The sequence below is a fragment of the Poecilia formosa genome, unplaced genomic scaffold (assembly GCF_000485575.1).
Source record: "Poecilia formosa unplaced genomic scaffold, Poecilia_formosa-5.1.2 Scaffold239, whole genome shotgun sequence".
In the NCBI taxonomy this organism is placed as follows: Eukaryota; Metazoa; Chordata; class Actinopteri; order Cyprinodontiformes; family Poeciliidae; genus Poecilia; species Poecilia formosa.
This window is the reverse complement of record NW_006800178.1, coordinates 953,959-968,550: the sequence shown is the minus strand read 5'-3', so window position 1 is coordinate 968,550 and position 14,592 is coordinate 953,959. Positions and strand designations below refer to the sequence as shown.

The 14,592-nt window shown below is 41.8% G+C and overlaps 1 protein-coding gene across 5 annotated transcripts in view; it reads left to right on the top strand.

Annotated features, from left to right (window-relative positions):
* The window catches only part of kalrna (kalirin RhoGEF kinase a), a 139,935-nt gene that overhangs the window by 40,823 nt on the left and 84,520 nt on the right, over nucleotides 1–14,592 (top strand). For all 5 annotated transcript variants that reach the window (XM_007569329.2, XM_016680287.1, XM_016680288.1 and 2 more), the window contains exons 7-14: nucleotides 276–407; nucleotides 1,406–1,528; nucleotides 4,280–4,402; nucleotides 4,498–4,689; nucleotides 5,554–5,685; nucleotides 7,056–7,154; nucleotides 7,228–7,359; nucleotides 13,117–13,239. In XM_007569329.2, coding sequence (XP_007569391.1) covers nucleotides 276–407; nucleotides 1,406–1,528; nucleotides 4,280–4,402; nucleotides 4,498–4,689; nucleotides 5,554–5,685; nucleotides 7,056–7,154; nucleotides 7,228–7,359; nucleotides 13,117–13,239 — 1,056 coding nt within the window. The remainder of the gene's footprint in view (nucleotides 1–275; nucleotides 408–1,405; nucleotides 1,529–4,279; nucleotides 4,403–4,497; nucleotides 4,690–5,553; nucleotides 5,686–7,055; nucleotides 7,155–7,227; nucleotides 7,360–13,116; nucleotides 13,240–14,592) is intronic.

Below are 14,592 nucleotides of genomic sequence, written 5' to 3'. Positions count from 1 at the left end.
TTCCAGTCCAGACCTCTCAGGTCCTCTGGTTCTGCTCTGCTCTGCATCCCCCAGAACCAGAACCAAATACGGAGTAGCAGCCTTCAGGTTTTATTCTCCACTAATCTGGAACAAACTCCCAGAAAACTGCCAAACAACCGAAACACAGAGCTCCTCTAAATCAAGGCTAAAGCTTCACCGGTTTAGCGTGTGAAGCATCTCTGAATGCCTGTTGCTGAAAGATGTTGTACAAATGAACGTGCCCTGCCTTAAAGTCCTACTTAATACCGTTTCAGGTGCTAAAGGCTCCAGTGGAGGAGTTGGACCGGGAAGGCCAAAGGTTGCTTCAGTGCATTCGATCCAGTGATGGATTTTCTGGAAGGAACTGCATCTCAGGTTCTGCTGACTTTCAGAGTCTGGTACCCAAGGTAAGAATCTGACAGCAGGAACGATCCCTTGAACTGGGTATATATCCGCCTTACAGTTTAAGCTTCATCTGCATTTACTCATAAAACTAGAGGTAAGAAACAAACCACACTTTTAGAAATGACCCAGGCAGAAAATAGAAGTAAACTCAAAGGATTTAGCACGCATGACATCATAATGAATTTGGTAATTCTTTTAAACCTTTTAAGCACTTGATTATAAAGTATATTGCTTTTTTTTATTCCAGTCTCACTGAATAGAAAAAGATGCATAGAAATAAAGAAGGTATTGCTACATTTATGGAAAAGACGAATGAACCCTAATGGAACCATAGACGATTATACTCACACCAAGAAGAGATGACCTGTAAGCAGCCAGGTAACGATTCAGCATATTGCAGTCAGAAAGGTGTTATTGCCTAGGAAACGATCAGTCTGCAGACATAGACAGTGAAAGGCTGGACTGGCATGGACACATTGTCCTCACCCACATGTGGTGGTGTCCTCTTGTTTTAGTGGGCGCGGCTGAAAGAACTATTTTTGTTTCAGAAAAGTGTTTCTATAACAACATACCTTCTTAGAAACCAAATGGCCAAATTTATTTATTCTTCAGTGCTTAAAGGTTATTTTGGGTTTCCTGGGTGTTTCGGACGATGATGCAGCATAAACTTTAGAAATAACCTTGTCATGACACAGTAATGGTAAAAACCACCATTCACCATTAACCCGTCTTAACATCTAACACCTCCTGTACGCCTGAATAAAAATATGCATTATGTCCGACAACTTGCATGATTTCAGTCTTGGGTCAACAGAGTAATGAAACGGTCTGGATACACAAATTTAGGATTGTAGTATATAATTGTCCTCCATTCTTTCCCAACCGCCGTCCTGCACATTTACAGATATTGGAATCAACGCGACCCACTGCGTCTATCGGAGCCATTTTTTATTTTTTATTTTGGAAAGAATTGCTGAAATGTAGCGTTTGCTTCTGGCAGGTGGCCAATCTGCTCGATAAGCTCCACTCCACAAGGCAGCACCTCCATCAGATGTGGCATGTCAGGAAGCTGAAACTGGACCAGTGCTTCCAGCTGCGCCTCTTCGAGCAGGATGCTGAGAAAGTGAGTCTTTGGTCAACAATTCAACTCAGCGCTGGATCCAAATTTTACATTGGAGGTTTTCATCACTTTTAGAGATGACACAAAGGTGGTATTGTCAATTAGCCAAAAAAAGGAAGCAGCATTCTGGAATATTTCTGATTACTAAGAAACCATAAGTTGACTTTTATGCCTAAATAGTCTCTAAAACTTTACTCAGACACGAAGAAGTCATGAAACCTTTAAGAGCAGAGATGGCAGCCGTCTGCTGCACTTCAGAGCTGATCACGTTCTGCTGTGGACCGATGGCAATTGAGACCTGACACAATATTATAATGGAAATCTATCAGACGTTTACGTAGAAGGAGTGTGTTTGTGTCTTGAATATCCACAGACAGACAGGCGTCAGCTGACCCGGTGTACATGCAGCCACGGTAAATATTTACTGGAAAGCAAACAGACAGGAGAAACGGCTGCTTTGCTTCACATTGTCACACTGAGAGACTGTGGGGACGCTAACACCAGTTCACACTGAGGGACTAGCTGCTCCGGTCCAGCTGGGGCTCACCGATCGGACCTGGCGGTTCGCTTCATTGCTACGGTAACACAGGCAAATATACTGAACCATAACCATCTCCCCATCTCTCTGAAAAGACTGACGTATAGTGGAGTTTGTCTCCAATTGAAAAGAGGTTTATGTTGTGGTTTTCTGTTGCTTCTCTTGTTCAGACCACAGTTACTGTAGCGCTTTACCCACCATCTGCCCTGCAGACATGCCAGATGAGTCAGAGCAATCGCCTGGGAATACTTTACATGTTATGAGCAAGAATCTGAAATGTCTCATCATGGACCAGCTCTCCTAGAGAGCTGATTGAATTGAGGAGTCATTTGTGTCCAGTGTTTCCCCGAGTGTTTTCCTCTGTGATTTATGAGCTGAAATAAGATCACACAACCCCCAATACTTCTTCCACTGCTCGTTCGCTAATTCTCCACTGTTTCCCGAGGGCTTCATTGGTCTTTCCTCATTGTTTCCCCAATGTTTCCTTAATGTTTCCTCAGTGTTTCCTTAATGTTTCTTCAGTGTTTCCTTAATGTTTCCTACATGTTTCCTACATGCTTCCTCAGTGTTTCCCCAGTATCTCAATGTGTCCTTAACTTTTCCTCAGTGTTTCCTTAATGTTTCCTACATGTTTCCTTAATGTTTCCTACATGCTTCCTCAGTGTTTCCCCAGTATCTCAATGTGTCCTTAACTTTTTCTCAGTGTTTCCTTAATGTTTCCTACATGTTTCCTTAATGTTTCCTACATGCTTCCTCAGTGTTTCCCCAGTATATCAATGTGTCCTTAACTTTTCCTCAGTGTTTCCTTAATGTTTCCTACGTGCTTCCTCAGTGTTTCCCAGGTGTTTCCTTAATGTTATCTTAATGCTTCCTCACTGTTTCCCTAGTAATTCTTCATCTTCTTTGTTTTCCCCTGAGTTTCCCAGGAGATTTTTCAGTGTTTCCTCAGTGCTTTCCTGGGGCTTTTGTAGTAGTTTCCTGCGTTTCCCTTGTGCTTCCTTAATGCTTCATTAGTGTCTTCCCAATGGTTCCTTAAAGGGAGAGTATTATGGGAGCGCCTGCATCGTGCTGGGGTAAAACGTGCAACCGACGTATGGAGATCTCAGTTCTTGTTGCGGTTCGAGCCCCTTGACCTTTGACTTCCTCCTCTCTCACAATCTCCTTTCCTATTAAAGTAAACAAAGGCCACCACAGTAGGATCTACTAAGTAGTGCCATTTTATCACACAATCAAGTAATTACGTTACCTCCAGTTGTTATTAAAATGCTGCATAAATAAAAAAAATAACTCAAAACAAAATTGACTTCACATCACAGCTGTATGTGATGCCTTCAAACTGGTTTCTGTCTCTGTAAGAAGCTCCTGTCCTTTCTGTCCCTGCCCCTCGTGGTGACCACAACAAAGCTCCCCCATGCTGTTCGCTGATGCCATTTACAGCCTTTAAGAGTGTTGGACTGAGCAGTGGTTTGCATGACGAGCTCAGCAGATGTGCAGTCCCATATGGAAGGCAACTAGGGACAATATTCATTTGCATAAATACCTATTAGATTTAAAGTGATAGGATTACGTTCGATTAACTCGCTTAGCTTGAGTTGTTTCAACATATCTTGCTATGTAAAAGCAATGAAACCCGCTTATGTTCGGCATGAAAACTTAAATTAAAGTAGTAATTTGAACATAAAACAGTCACATAAAACGAGCAACATCAGAGTTCCATGTCTTCCAGAGTTTTTCTCCAGGTTTTTCCATCTCTGTCTAACTATGTCTCTAGTTCTACCCCAGAGCTTTTCCATTCCTTCCCCAGTGTTTTCCCATTGTTTCTCCACTTCTTCTCTGTGGTTTTTACAGTGTTTTCTTCTTTCCTTCCAGGCGTTTAGACTCCATTCACATCTGTTGGAAGTGCACTAATATAGTGTGTGTGTGCGTTTGTTTATAATGCCTTGTGGGGACGATTTTCCTGACATATACTATGTTGTGGGGACCAATTGCTCCTTGTGGGGACCGGAGCCTGGTCCCCACAAGGGGAAACCCTGTTTTTGGGTTAGGGGTCAGATTTAGGGCTAAGGTATGAATTGAGTTTTGGATAGGGTTAGGGTTAGGAAAAGGGTAAAGGGTAAAGGTAAGGTTTAGGCTGTAGAAATGAATGGAAGTCAATGGAAAGTCCCCACAAAGATAGCAACACAAACATGTGCGTGTGGGTTTGTGTGTCTGTGCAGATGTTCGACTGGATCAGCCACAACAAGGAGGTGTTTCTGCAGAGCCACACAGAGATTGGTCGCAGTTACCAGTACGCTGTGGAGCTGCAGACGCAGCACAACCACTTTGCCATGAACTCCATGGTAGGACATCATCACAAGCTTCACTTTTTTCCTCCTAAAATTTGACCCCGAATGTGTGAAGATGACATAGAATTGTTTAAAAATGTCCTTCCCAGAATGCCTACGTAAACATCAACAGAATCATGTCAGTGGCGAGCCGGCTGGCTGAGGCCGGCCACTACGCCTCCACGCAGATCAAGCAGATCTCCAGTCAGCTGGATCAGGACTGGAAAAGTTTTGCTGCTGCGCTTGACGAACGCTCCACCATCCTCGCCATGTCCTCCGTCTTTCATCAGAAGGCTGAGCAGGTGAGATCAGAACCGTGCGAGTGATTATTGTCGTCTGGCAAAGAAAAGCAGCTCATTTGCTCATGTGTTTGTGGAAAACGTAGAAAGCCTCTTAAACTGATGTAATGGCTCCACATCGGAGCTGAACCTGTTTCTTTCACAAACAAGCTGCTAATATCTAACTCTGCGATCACCAAGGCTCTTTGCTGCAGACACGTGTCCAGAATGTTACATGAAAGTGGGACATTTTTCTTTTTACTGCTTGATTATATTTAATAGATGAAACAGGTTCCCTGCTGATTCCTGGAAGGTTGACATGGCAACTGATGGGACTGTTTGATTCCTGCTGGGCTCTTGACATTTTATTCTAGTGTATGTTTGGGCGAATAGGAGATAAAAGAGGTGAGACATCGGATGAGTGAGAGGACAGCAGTTAGAACACAGACTCACAGGAAGACATCACAACTCAAAACCAAAAGAATTATTAAATAGAATGTTTTGAATACTCTTGTCATTAGATACAGGATGTTCCATTGCTTTTTTTAAGGTTTTGTTGGCTCTAGTGGCATTTATTTGAGAGTAGTCAGACAGAAAAGTGGGTAATGAGAGAAGGGGGAAAAACATGTGGCAAATGTCATCGGACTGGGAATCGAACCTGCGACGGCTGCGCTGAGGACTAATTCCTCCTTATGTGGGTTGTGCTTAATCCCTGTTGTGAGGGGTGCAGATAGTAAGAGAAAAATCCCTTGGCACAACTATTCTTTTTGAATTCCAACCAATTAGATCCTGAGTAGACCAGTATGCGCTCCCCTTTAAATATGGCATACAGTAGCTCAACAAACACACATACGTTGCACAATTTAAGGCTTTAATCCGGTTCCGCAGTTCCTGTCCGAGGTGGAGACCTGGTGTAAAGTGTGCAGTGAGGGTGGGTTGCCCTCGGAGATGCAGGAGCTGGAGATCGCCATCCATCGGCACCAGAGCCTGTATGAGCAGGTGACCCAGGCTTACACCGAGGTAAGACCATCACACAACCAAGACCCTTCAAGCTGCTTATGAGCAACAGACGGAGTCGTTGCTCATAGACGTGTGTTTTCTTTAATGTCTTTATCATAATGCGTGTATAGAAACACACTTTAACGTCCAGCTGCTGCTCAGGAACTGCAAGCTACCAGATGCCAAAAGCACCACTTTCTCTAATAAAACACACTGGAAATGACTTTCTCAGCATACTGTAAAGGTGCCATTATTTTTCTCTGTGAACACCAGGTCTGTAGGTGATGGAGAGCAGTAATATTCCTCTGTGCTGTCAGTGTTGCAGACTGTGATTGGCTGTGATAACAGGGCAGTGATGCTCAGCCACTGCACTGACCCTTAAAGCTGTCTGAAAACACTCCACTAAATTTAGTTCTGGAGCACTCCCACTCTTCCCTGTTCTTAGCTGGCGTCTGCTGTTTTTATCTTTAGACAAGCTGTTGCTCAGTTTATGCTTATCTATAAAAAGATAAGTCTGTGTATATAAATATAAATATATAAATATATATAAACAGACATCAAATTCACAGCTTCAGACTCAGGCAGTTCGGCTTGGCAGACTTCTGCTGCATTGTTGGTTGTAGGAGTCGCATAAAAACGGTTCCAAGAAGAGACACCAAGTCTGGACTTGGTGTCTCTTCTTAACAAGATAAATGAAGGAAGCTACACACGACTTTTAACGGATATAATATGTATAAATACTGTAAACACAACTTTACTTTAGCTACTTCTCCTGGTTCAGCAAAAACATGAGACAATCCAGGTTTGATCAGTGTTTAGTATTTTCTATTTTGATGACATCAGGATCAAATGCCGTCCAAGGTTACTTAAAAAATGGCGTAATTGTCCTTTAGATAGCCTTCAGAGATCAAGCTGTGGAGCTTTAGCGTTGTTAGCAGTGAACACCTCGCCACATAATGCTTCCTACTTGTTCAGATCTGGTCCATTTCTATTTTCTGAGCACATGTTGAAGTGCAGAGACTTCTCTAAAAGTGATGTGACCAAATCATGTCTGCCAACCACTAAAGGGCAAACCAAACACTTCTTCCTGTCTTACTCTGTAACAAGAGCTTCAGTTACAAACAGCAGATCCAGTTTAACACACACACACACACACACACACACACACACACACACACACACACACACTATCCGAAGCTTAGGTCTACGTCACCAAAGTCACAACCAAACATCGATCAGGTGCACTTTTGTGAGATAAATTTCATATTAAGGAGAGATATTTGGCATGCAGCAAGACGTCCTCCCTCTCCTAAAACATTACAGTTCAGTGCTTTTCCTTTCTGTGTGTGAGCGGTGTCATGTCTGCAGAACACATCTGTTTCCATGTCCAGGTGAGTCAGGATGGGAAAGCTCTGCTGGACGTGCTGCAGAGACCTCTGAGTCCAGGCAACTCCGACTCCCTCACAGCGACGGCTAATTACTCCAAAGCGGTCAGTGGATCAGTAGCAGATAACCTTTGAGCGTATTTACGTGCGATCTAAACCAGTTGGGGTAACCTCTCAGGTCCACTGCATCCTGGACGTGGTGCATGAGGTCCTTCACCATCAGCGGCGTCTGGAGAACATTTGGCAACATCGAAAGGTCCGACTGCACCAGCGTCTGCAGCTGTGCGTGTTCCAGCAAGATGTGCAGCAGGTATACACTCGCAAAGCTCTCAGTCCAACATAAAGGACAATGTGAATGTGCTTTTAACTCGACGCAGTCAAGGAAAGTTAAAGGCCCGGATTTTTCAGTCCAAACTCCAACCTTTACTATGTAAACTCGTACATTTGTGCAAGATCAACCACTGGACTCGTATTTAGTGGCGCAAGTCCTAGTTTCTGGAAACTGTTTCACTTTTGTGTTGCATGCGGTCAAAGTGGGTTCTGCCCACTGCATTCTAGTCCAGGACTACTGGACAACATCACAGTTCCTCTGTAGCTCATGGTTCTGCCTCAGAAACATGAACATGTTAGATGACACCTCCCAGGTTTTGTAGCGGGTGAAGCTGGTAGCTTCATGTTAGCTCCTACTGGTCTGGAACTAAGATCAGAGAATTTCCTCTTAGGTAAAAAAAAAAGCAACATGACCTTCACAGTGCACTGTGGCTTGATTTCAGTGTTTGATGGAAAAACTGCAGATCTCAGACCCAAATAGATCAATCTTGCTTTCATCGGTTCCCTTTAGGGCAGAAAATCAACTTTGGTGAACTCTTATCTCTTTAGCCCATGTTATTGTCTTCCATCGTGCTGAGGTTTTGAGTTGAAAGCTGAGCAAAACTCAGCTTCTAGTTGTCACATTGCTGTGGTGTTGACCTTCCTTGATCACCTTGGAGCTAATCGTTGGCTCAGTTTTGGACTTTTTGCTATTCACTGACCCTCTACAATGGTAGTTTTCCTTTTACTGCCATGTCTTTGTGGTTTTGGTTTGTCTTCATTTTCTCTGCTCAGCCACTCATTTTCTGGACTTCCTTGTGTCTGCTCTCCTCTGCAGTCAGCCTTTGACCCAAAGATTGCTGCTGTCCTGAACAGTACTTGGACTGAACCATTTAACTCCAACTTTCCCAGGAATGCACTCCAACCAATCTGAACAACATCTGCTGTCTTTTTCACCTGTTTGACTGTCTGACTGCTGTTTTTATTTGAACACACCTCATTTATTTATGGGTCAATTACACAGAATCAGCAGAATTCATGCCATGACTGTTGGGTTTGCTATTGCTCTACTACACCTACTGCTAATAATTGGCTATGTGGAAATATAATCTCCCCCAGTTACAATTATTGATTTGGTTCAGAGATGTTGGGCGGCTATTATTTTGAACACCGCTGTAATTGTTGACCGGGCCAGTCAGCTGGCTGTTTGGGATGGGAGAGAGCCGAAAAGCTCTCGCCTGTGGTTTCACTCTCCTGAGCTGGACCTTGTGCTGACCCACTTGGATCATGTCACGCTGTGTGTAAGCATGTGGTGGAGTGTCGATGTTGGCAGCGTGTGCAGTGCAAAACAGATGAGCATCAGCACGGTGGGTCCATTCATCCCTGCTGTCCTCTCCTTCCGTCTGCTCCCGGTTTAATGTGGAGACTCCTGAGATAAAATGCCGTCTGCTGCGCTGCTACTGCTGATCATCCCACACAGACACAGAGCGAGAGGCTCGGAGAGGCGTCAGGCCACATTCCTGAGGCCTCTGTGGATATTCAGGAGCTCCAGATTCAACATCACAGCTGTATTTAGAGTGGAGTGGCTGTGATTAGCTGGAGCGGACGAGAGCGAGGGATGTGAATGCGAATATGAAGTAATAAGAACCACGTACAATCAGGTGTTCCTGGTAGTGCTGGAATGTGTCTGCAGAGGTTCTTCGTATGAAGTGATGTGAAACAGTTTGGTGTGTTCAGTAGGAGACGCGAGCAGAGGGCGGAGCAGCAGGACACCAGGTTATTTTCAAATTTTGATGTTGATTCCAGTAAAAATGTTTCATGTGAAGATCAACTCTTTTCAGACTCAGCGTTGTCTTAGCGTTGTCTGATCCTGCCTGGTCACCAGTAGCATGTTAAATTCCCTCACCAGACGCTCGTCAGGCTAAGGAGCTGCTGACTTCATTTGGATTTAACAGAAGTGCAAATAATTGATATTTATTTAAATTATATATACATTTTTTTATTTATTGCTTATGAGACTATAGTTGTGGGTTTAAATAGCAAACCACTAACAGCGTCTTCTGGTATACATACATTTCCTGTCAACTTAACGTCTTTTAATTCAAAAACATAACAAAACTTTGAAATTGAGTCAAAATGTTATTTAAAAACCATTGTTTTTGAATCATTAGTGTTTCAAACACATATGAATTCACTGCTAGTTGAATTTCTAAATATGTTCTTGAACAACCATTGGTGTCTGTGCTGCAATGTTTCCAATTCAGCTGGATTATTTTACTATTATGTATTAGAACCTTTTATCCCAGGTCTTATGATAGTATAATGGTGTGTACTTATGAAAATAATTATTTATTCGCCAATATTTATTATTTCTTGCAGTCTAATGTGATCATGTTATTCCAAGTTTTATAATCAAAATTAATTCACATTTGTCAATTTTCCTACAACGATATCTAAATTTAAAATATGACATTTTAATAGTAGCTGCCTGTATCTGAAATGCTTCTGAAATGTTATAGAGGACATAGCTCATGGTTGAAATTATTTACTATCACATGGTCGACCCCCTGCAGACTGCCACGTCCAGGTGTAGTTCACAACACAACTTCTAACAGCAGCCCCAGTATCAGAGGCACATGCATCAACCAATATTTTATCACCTTCCTAAAATAATTATCAAAATAATTTAAAAAAAAAAATTTTTTTGTCAAAAATGACTTTTTTTTTCTTTACCTCAATCACTTTTGGCAAGAAAGAAGTTGTGAACGTCGGCCATTATTTTAGGAAGATGACAGTTTTCAGTATTCACAGATCCTCTTGCCTGGATTCTCAGTGAAAAAGTTATGAAGTTGATTTACTTCACTAGTAAATCAACTTCTGCCTGTTCCCATTCTATGCACTATTTGGTCAAATAGTGCATAGAATGAATGAATCTAAAGATTCATTCAGAAGAGTCAGTTCAGCAGTTTTTCTAAACTCGGCACAAAAGGTAAGAAAGTTTGTGTTAGCTTTATTATGTCTTTGTTGTAATAAATCTGCCTTTAAAAAGCTTTCTCATGTCTGGCGCTTGTTGGAAAAATGCTTTTGTGGGTTCAATGGAGGAAATGAGATGATGGACAGCTTCCATGAAAAACTTGCCAAATCCCAGTAGGATGAATGACTGACTGACGGAATAACTAAATGGGGTCATTATTGCACAGGTGATTAAATAAAGAAGCTAATTAATCATATGCCTACTTATTGGGCATTTATTTATTTATACATTTATTCTTTATTATGTGAGTTTTTGTCAGCGCAAGCTGCAGATTTTAGTCTTAGCGGTGTGTGTCCAGTGTGATCTGCAGGCTAGAAACACCACATGTTAACGCCGCCGCTGCTGTCATCTTCATTCCACAATATTTGTTCATTCTGTAGTGTTTGTTGAGTGAGGAGCCAGAATTGGGCCACTCGGCTCCAAACTACAAATTTAGAGATGAGTGTTCTGATTTTGGCACCTTGGTGACATTATTATGAGACCTCAGAGAGTGGCTGTTAAAGACGAAGCCACTGGCTGAAACAGAGAGCTGAGCTGTCAGCAGAGCATTTGCCCGTTCTACATGTCACGCTTCACTTCCTGCCGGACCCCAGGGAGATGGACGCAAGGAGAGACGTGCACAGAAAGTCAGACAAGTTAAGAAGTGAGAAAGAAACTTCATGCCATTGGAATATATAAATCAGTGAAACAAAGTTGTTTCAGCCTGAGTTGCAGCAGTGCAGGATAAATGTGACCCTGGAGAGGAGCAGAGTGAAGCTGAGACGGAACGTGTAATGTTGTTTCTTAGAGTCCAGCTGCAGTCAGCTGGCCTCCTACCTCACACTGAGCTCTCCGTGTCACTCCGCCTCTTCGTTGGCCCAGAACGGATCAGAGATGCGGCCCTGTGGAGAGGGAGATCGTACGGTCAGCTGATCATCCAATGCACATGAGAACCAGGGAGAGTTCAGGCAGAGGGACTGGACGGAGGCGGGACTCAGTGGGGACGTTTGACAGCTGTAAGAGTGAAAGGGAAGACGGTCATGACACCTTTAAATAAGATAAAAAAAAAACCCTGTCACTTTCAAAAATGAATACAAATGTTTCTTCTATAAAAGTCTCATTCAGCACACAATTAGCTGTGTGTGTGTGTGTGTGTGTGTGTGTGTGTGTGTGTGTGTGTTACGATTAACACACTGAGCTGAGTTCAGCTTCATCAGTCAAACCCTAAGACTCAATCAATCAATCAGTCAAATTTTATTTGTGTAGCACATTTCAGCAGCAGGGCATTTCAAAGTGCTTTACATCATAACACAAAAACACAAAGTTATGTAGAATCAACAATCAAAACATCACATTAAGTCAAGTGCCGTCATTAAATTGATTACGTTTCAAATACGACTCTAACCAGGAGGGTTTTTAGTTGAGATTTAAAGGCACTCAGTGTTTCAGCTGTGTAAACTGTTTTCTGGAAGTTTGTTCCAGATTTGTGGTGCATAGAAGCTGAATGGAGCTTCTCCTCGTTTGGTTCTGGTTCTGGGGATGCAGAGCAGAACCTGAGGGGTCTGGAAGGCTGGTACAACAACAGCAGATCTTTAATGTGTTGTGGTGCTGAGCCGTTCAGTGATTTATAAACTAACAATATTTTAAAGTCTGTCCTGTGAGCTACAGGGAACCAGTGAAGGATTTTAAAACTGGTGTTATGTTCTCTATCTTCCTGGTTATGCCAGCTTGTTTTGGAATAGTTTGCTCCTGATACCTTTTTTTGGCATACCTTTTGTCTTCCTGGTGGTCACATTGTCCTTCGGAGCTCCTCCTTTAGCTGTCAGCGTGATTTCTCTGCTACATCTGTAGAAACCAACAGACACAACGACAAAGTGAAGTGGACTTGAATGAAACGTGGGTCTTTTATTTAAGATTATGATAAAGACATTTATTTCCCAACTAACATTGCTGTTAAATTACAACCTTCAATATTTTAAATCAAAGGCTTTTTTTCCTGTATAAATAAAATCCAAAGAATTCCCTCTAAATTCCTGTTAACTCCGTGGAAAAGCTTCCAAACTCAGGAAATGTGATGGAATAGAATGAAATAGGGATAGAGTGACTCAAAGGCAGATGATTGACTACAGCGCCCCCTAAAGGAAATGTAAAAAAAAAAAAAAAAAAGAGACGATAGAAATTTGAAAGAGTACAGAGATCATAAACGTAAGATGTTAAAAATTATTCACAAAATCAAGCAACATTTTGTTGTCTAGTTGTTTTATTAGATAAGTATTTTTATAATATAGAATAATAGATTTTTGACATTTTTTTTTTCTCGTCCCGTACATTTAAATCAGAAGTAATTACTTCACATTTCGATAACTGTAATACTAAACGTCTACTGTGTAAAAGAAAACAGTTATGACAGCTGGTTTGTGGTAATACTGTTCACAGGTAATTGTCTTTTTGTGTAGCAAAAAATACTCGATAAAAATGAATTAAATTGAGTTGAATTGAAGAATAACAAATGGTTTCCATCATGCAAAATACATTTTGGATTTAAAATCCATTTAAACTGCTCCACTCTGGGGCTCTGTTGGAGCGGGTCATTTTTGACCCATAAGACAAGGGGAGTAAACAGGATGTTAAGATTGCACAAGGGTTAAACTGTCTGGGACGTGTGCATCTCTTTACATCTGGGGTTCCTGGTGACTTTGTGTTGGGAAATGATCTAAGTAAAAGTGTGTGTTCTGTATTGTGCAGGTTTTGGACTGGATAGAAAACCACGGGGAAGCTTTCCTCAGCAAACACACGGGGGTTGGGAAATCTCTCCATCGAGCCCGAGCCCTGCAGAAAAGACACGATGACTTTGAAGACGTAGCCCAGGTGAGCTTGTCTCTTATGTTGTTTAGTGAGCTTGTAGTGGACTATCCCTGCAGGTATCTTGATTTTTTTTTTCTTGTGTGTTTCAGATTGTCAGACGGTTTTTAGTGTCGGACAAAAATTGACTATTAAATGGAAAAAGTAGTCCCTCGATGAGGATTTTGTTCATGAACGAAAACAAAGATAGCCAAACCAATCTGACCAAAGTGAAAAAAATAGTTGCCCTTTGCTGAGTCATGAATTAGCGGTGTTTAACCATGCAATTCTCACACTAAGTGGATTTCAGCAGTCAAATCCAGACCTGATAACCTGGAGAATCAATAAATCACATACTTAGAGCCTGACTACACAAAGTGTCTGGAAAAGAAAGACATTCGGAGTTACTCACTATCCATGGAGAATGTCCCTCCTTCAGTTGAGTGGTATAACGCGACAGAACAATGACCCAAAGACCATCAGCAGATCTACCTCTCAATAGCTAAAAAAAATTTAAAAAAAAGAGTCTTGATTGAAGTCCTAGAAATACTTGTTGCCCATTATCACTAATGCTTAAAGGAAGTTTTATTACTGAATTATTCTTAAAGAAAGTTTTCAGATTGGTAAATCTTTTAGCCTACTTCAGGCTGACAAGCAGGTTCTGTTTAAGTGATATCTTGATTTTTCCGGGTCAGGCTGTGTTCATTCCTGGTTGTGGTTTAATGTAATTGAACTCAGCTGTCCAACAATGTGACTATCCACAGTTCATGATTTAACAAGCTGCGATTACTTTTTCACATTGGGAAACACTGATCTGGATTTTCTGGACAGAAAACTAAATTTTGTCTTTATTCAGTTTTAACTTGAACAAAAGAACCACAGATAGAAGAAATCCATATGATTTCTATCTGTTTGAAATCTATTTGTGTGCGGGCCATCATTCTTTCTGTGTAGTCAAAATATCAATAAACTTCATGAACATGCTGATTTAAAAATATATATATATTTTTGACTGCAGTCTGTTTGTAATCTTCCCTAATTAAATCTGAATATTAGAAGTTCATGTGCCTGGTAGCAGGAAACACACAGGGCTAGATGTACATGACCATAAATGGTCATGAGGTTGTCCCAAAGATGTTCTTAATTTTCCTTCCCCAGTCCTTCATGTAGGAGCCAAGGACCCGAGGTCTGAACCAAAGAAACATGTTGAAGGTTTTAATGTGAATAAAGTGTTACGAGTTTCTTCAGCACTGAAGAGAGCAGAACCCTCAGACATCTGCTTCTCTGCGCAGCTTAAACACACACACGCGCACACACACCCACACACACACAGACACACACACACACACACACACACACACACACACACACACACACACA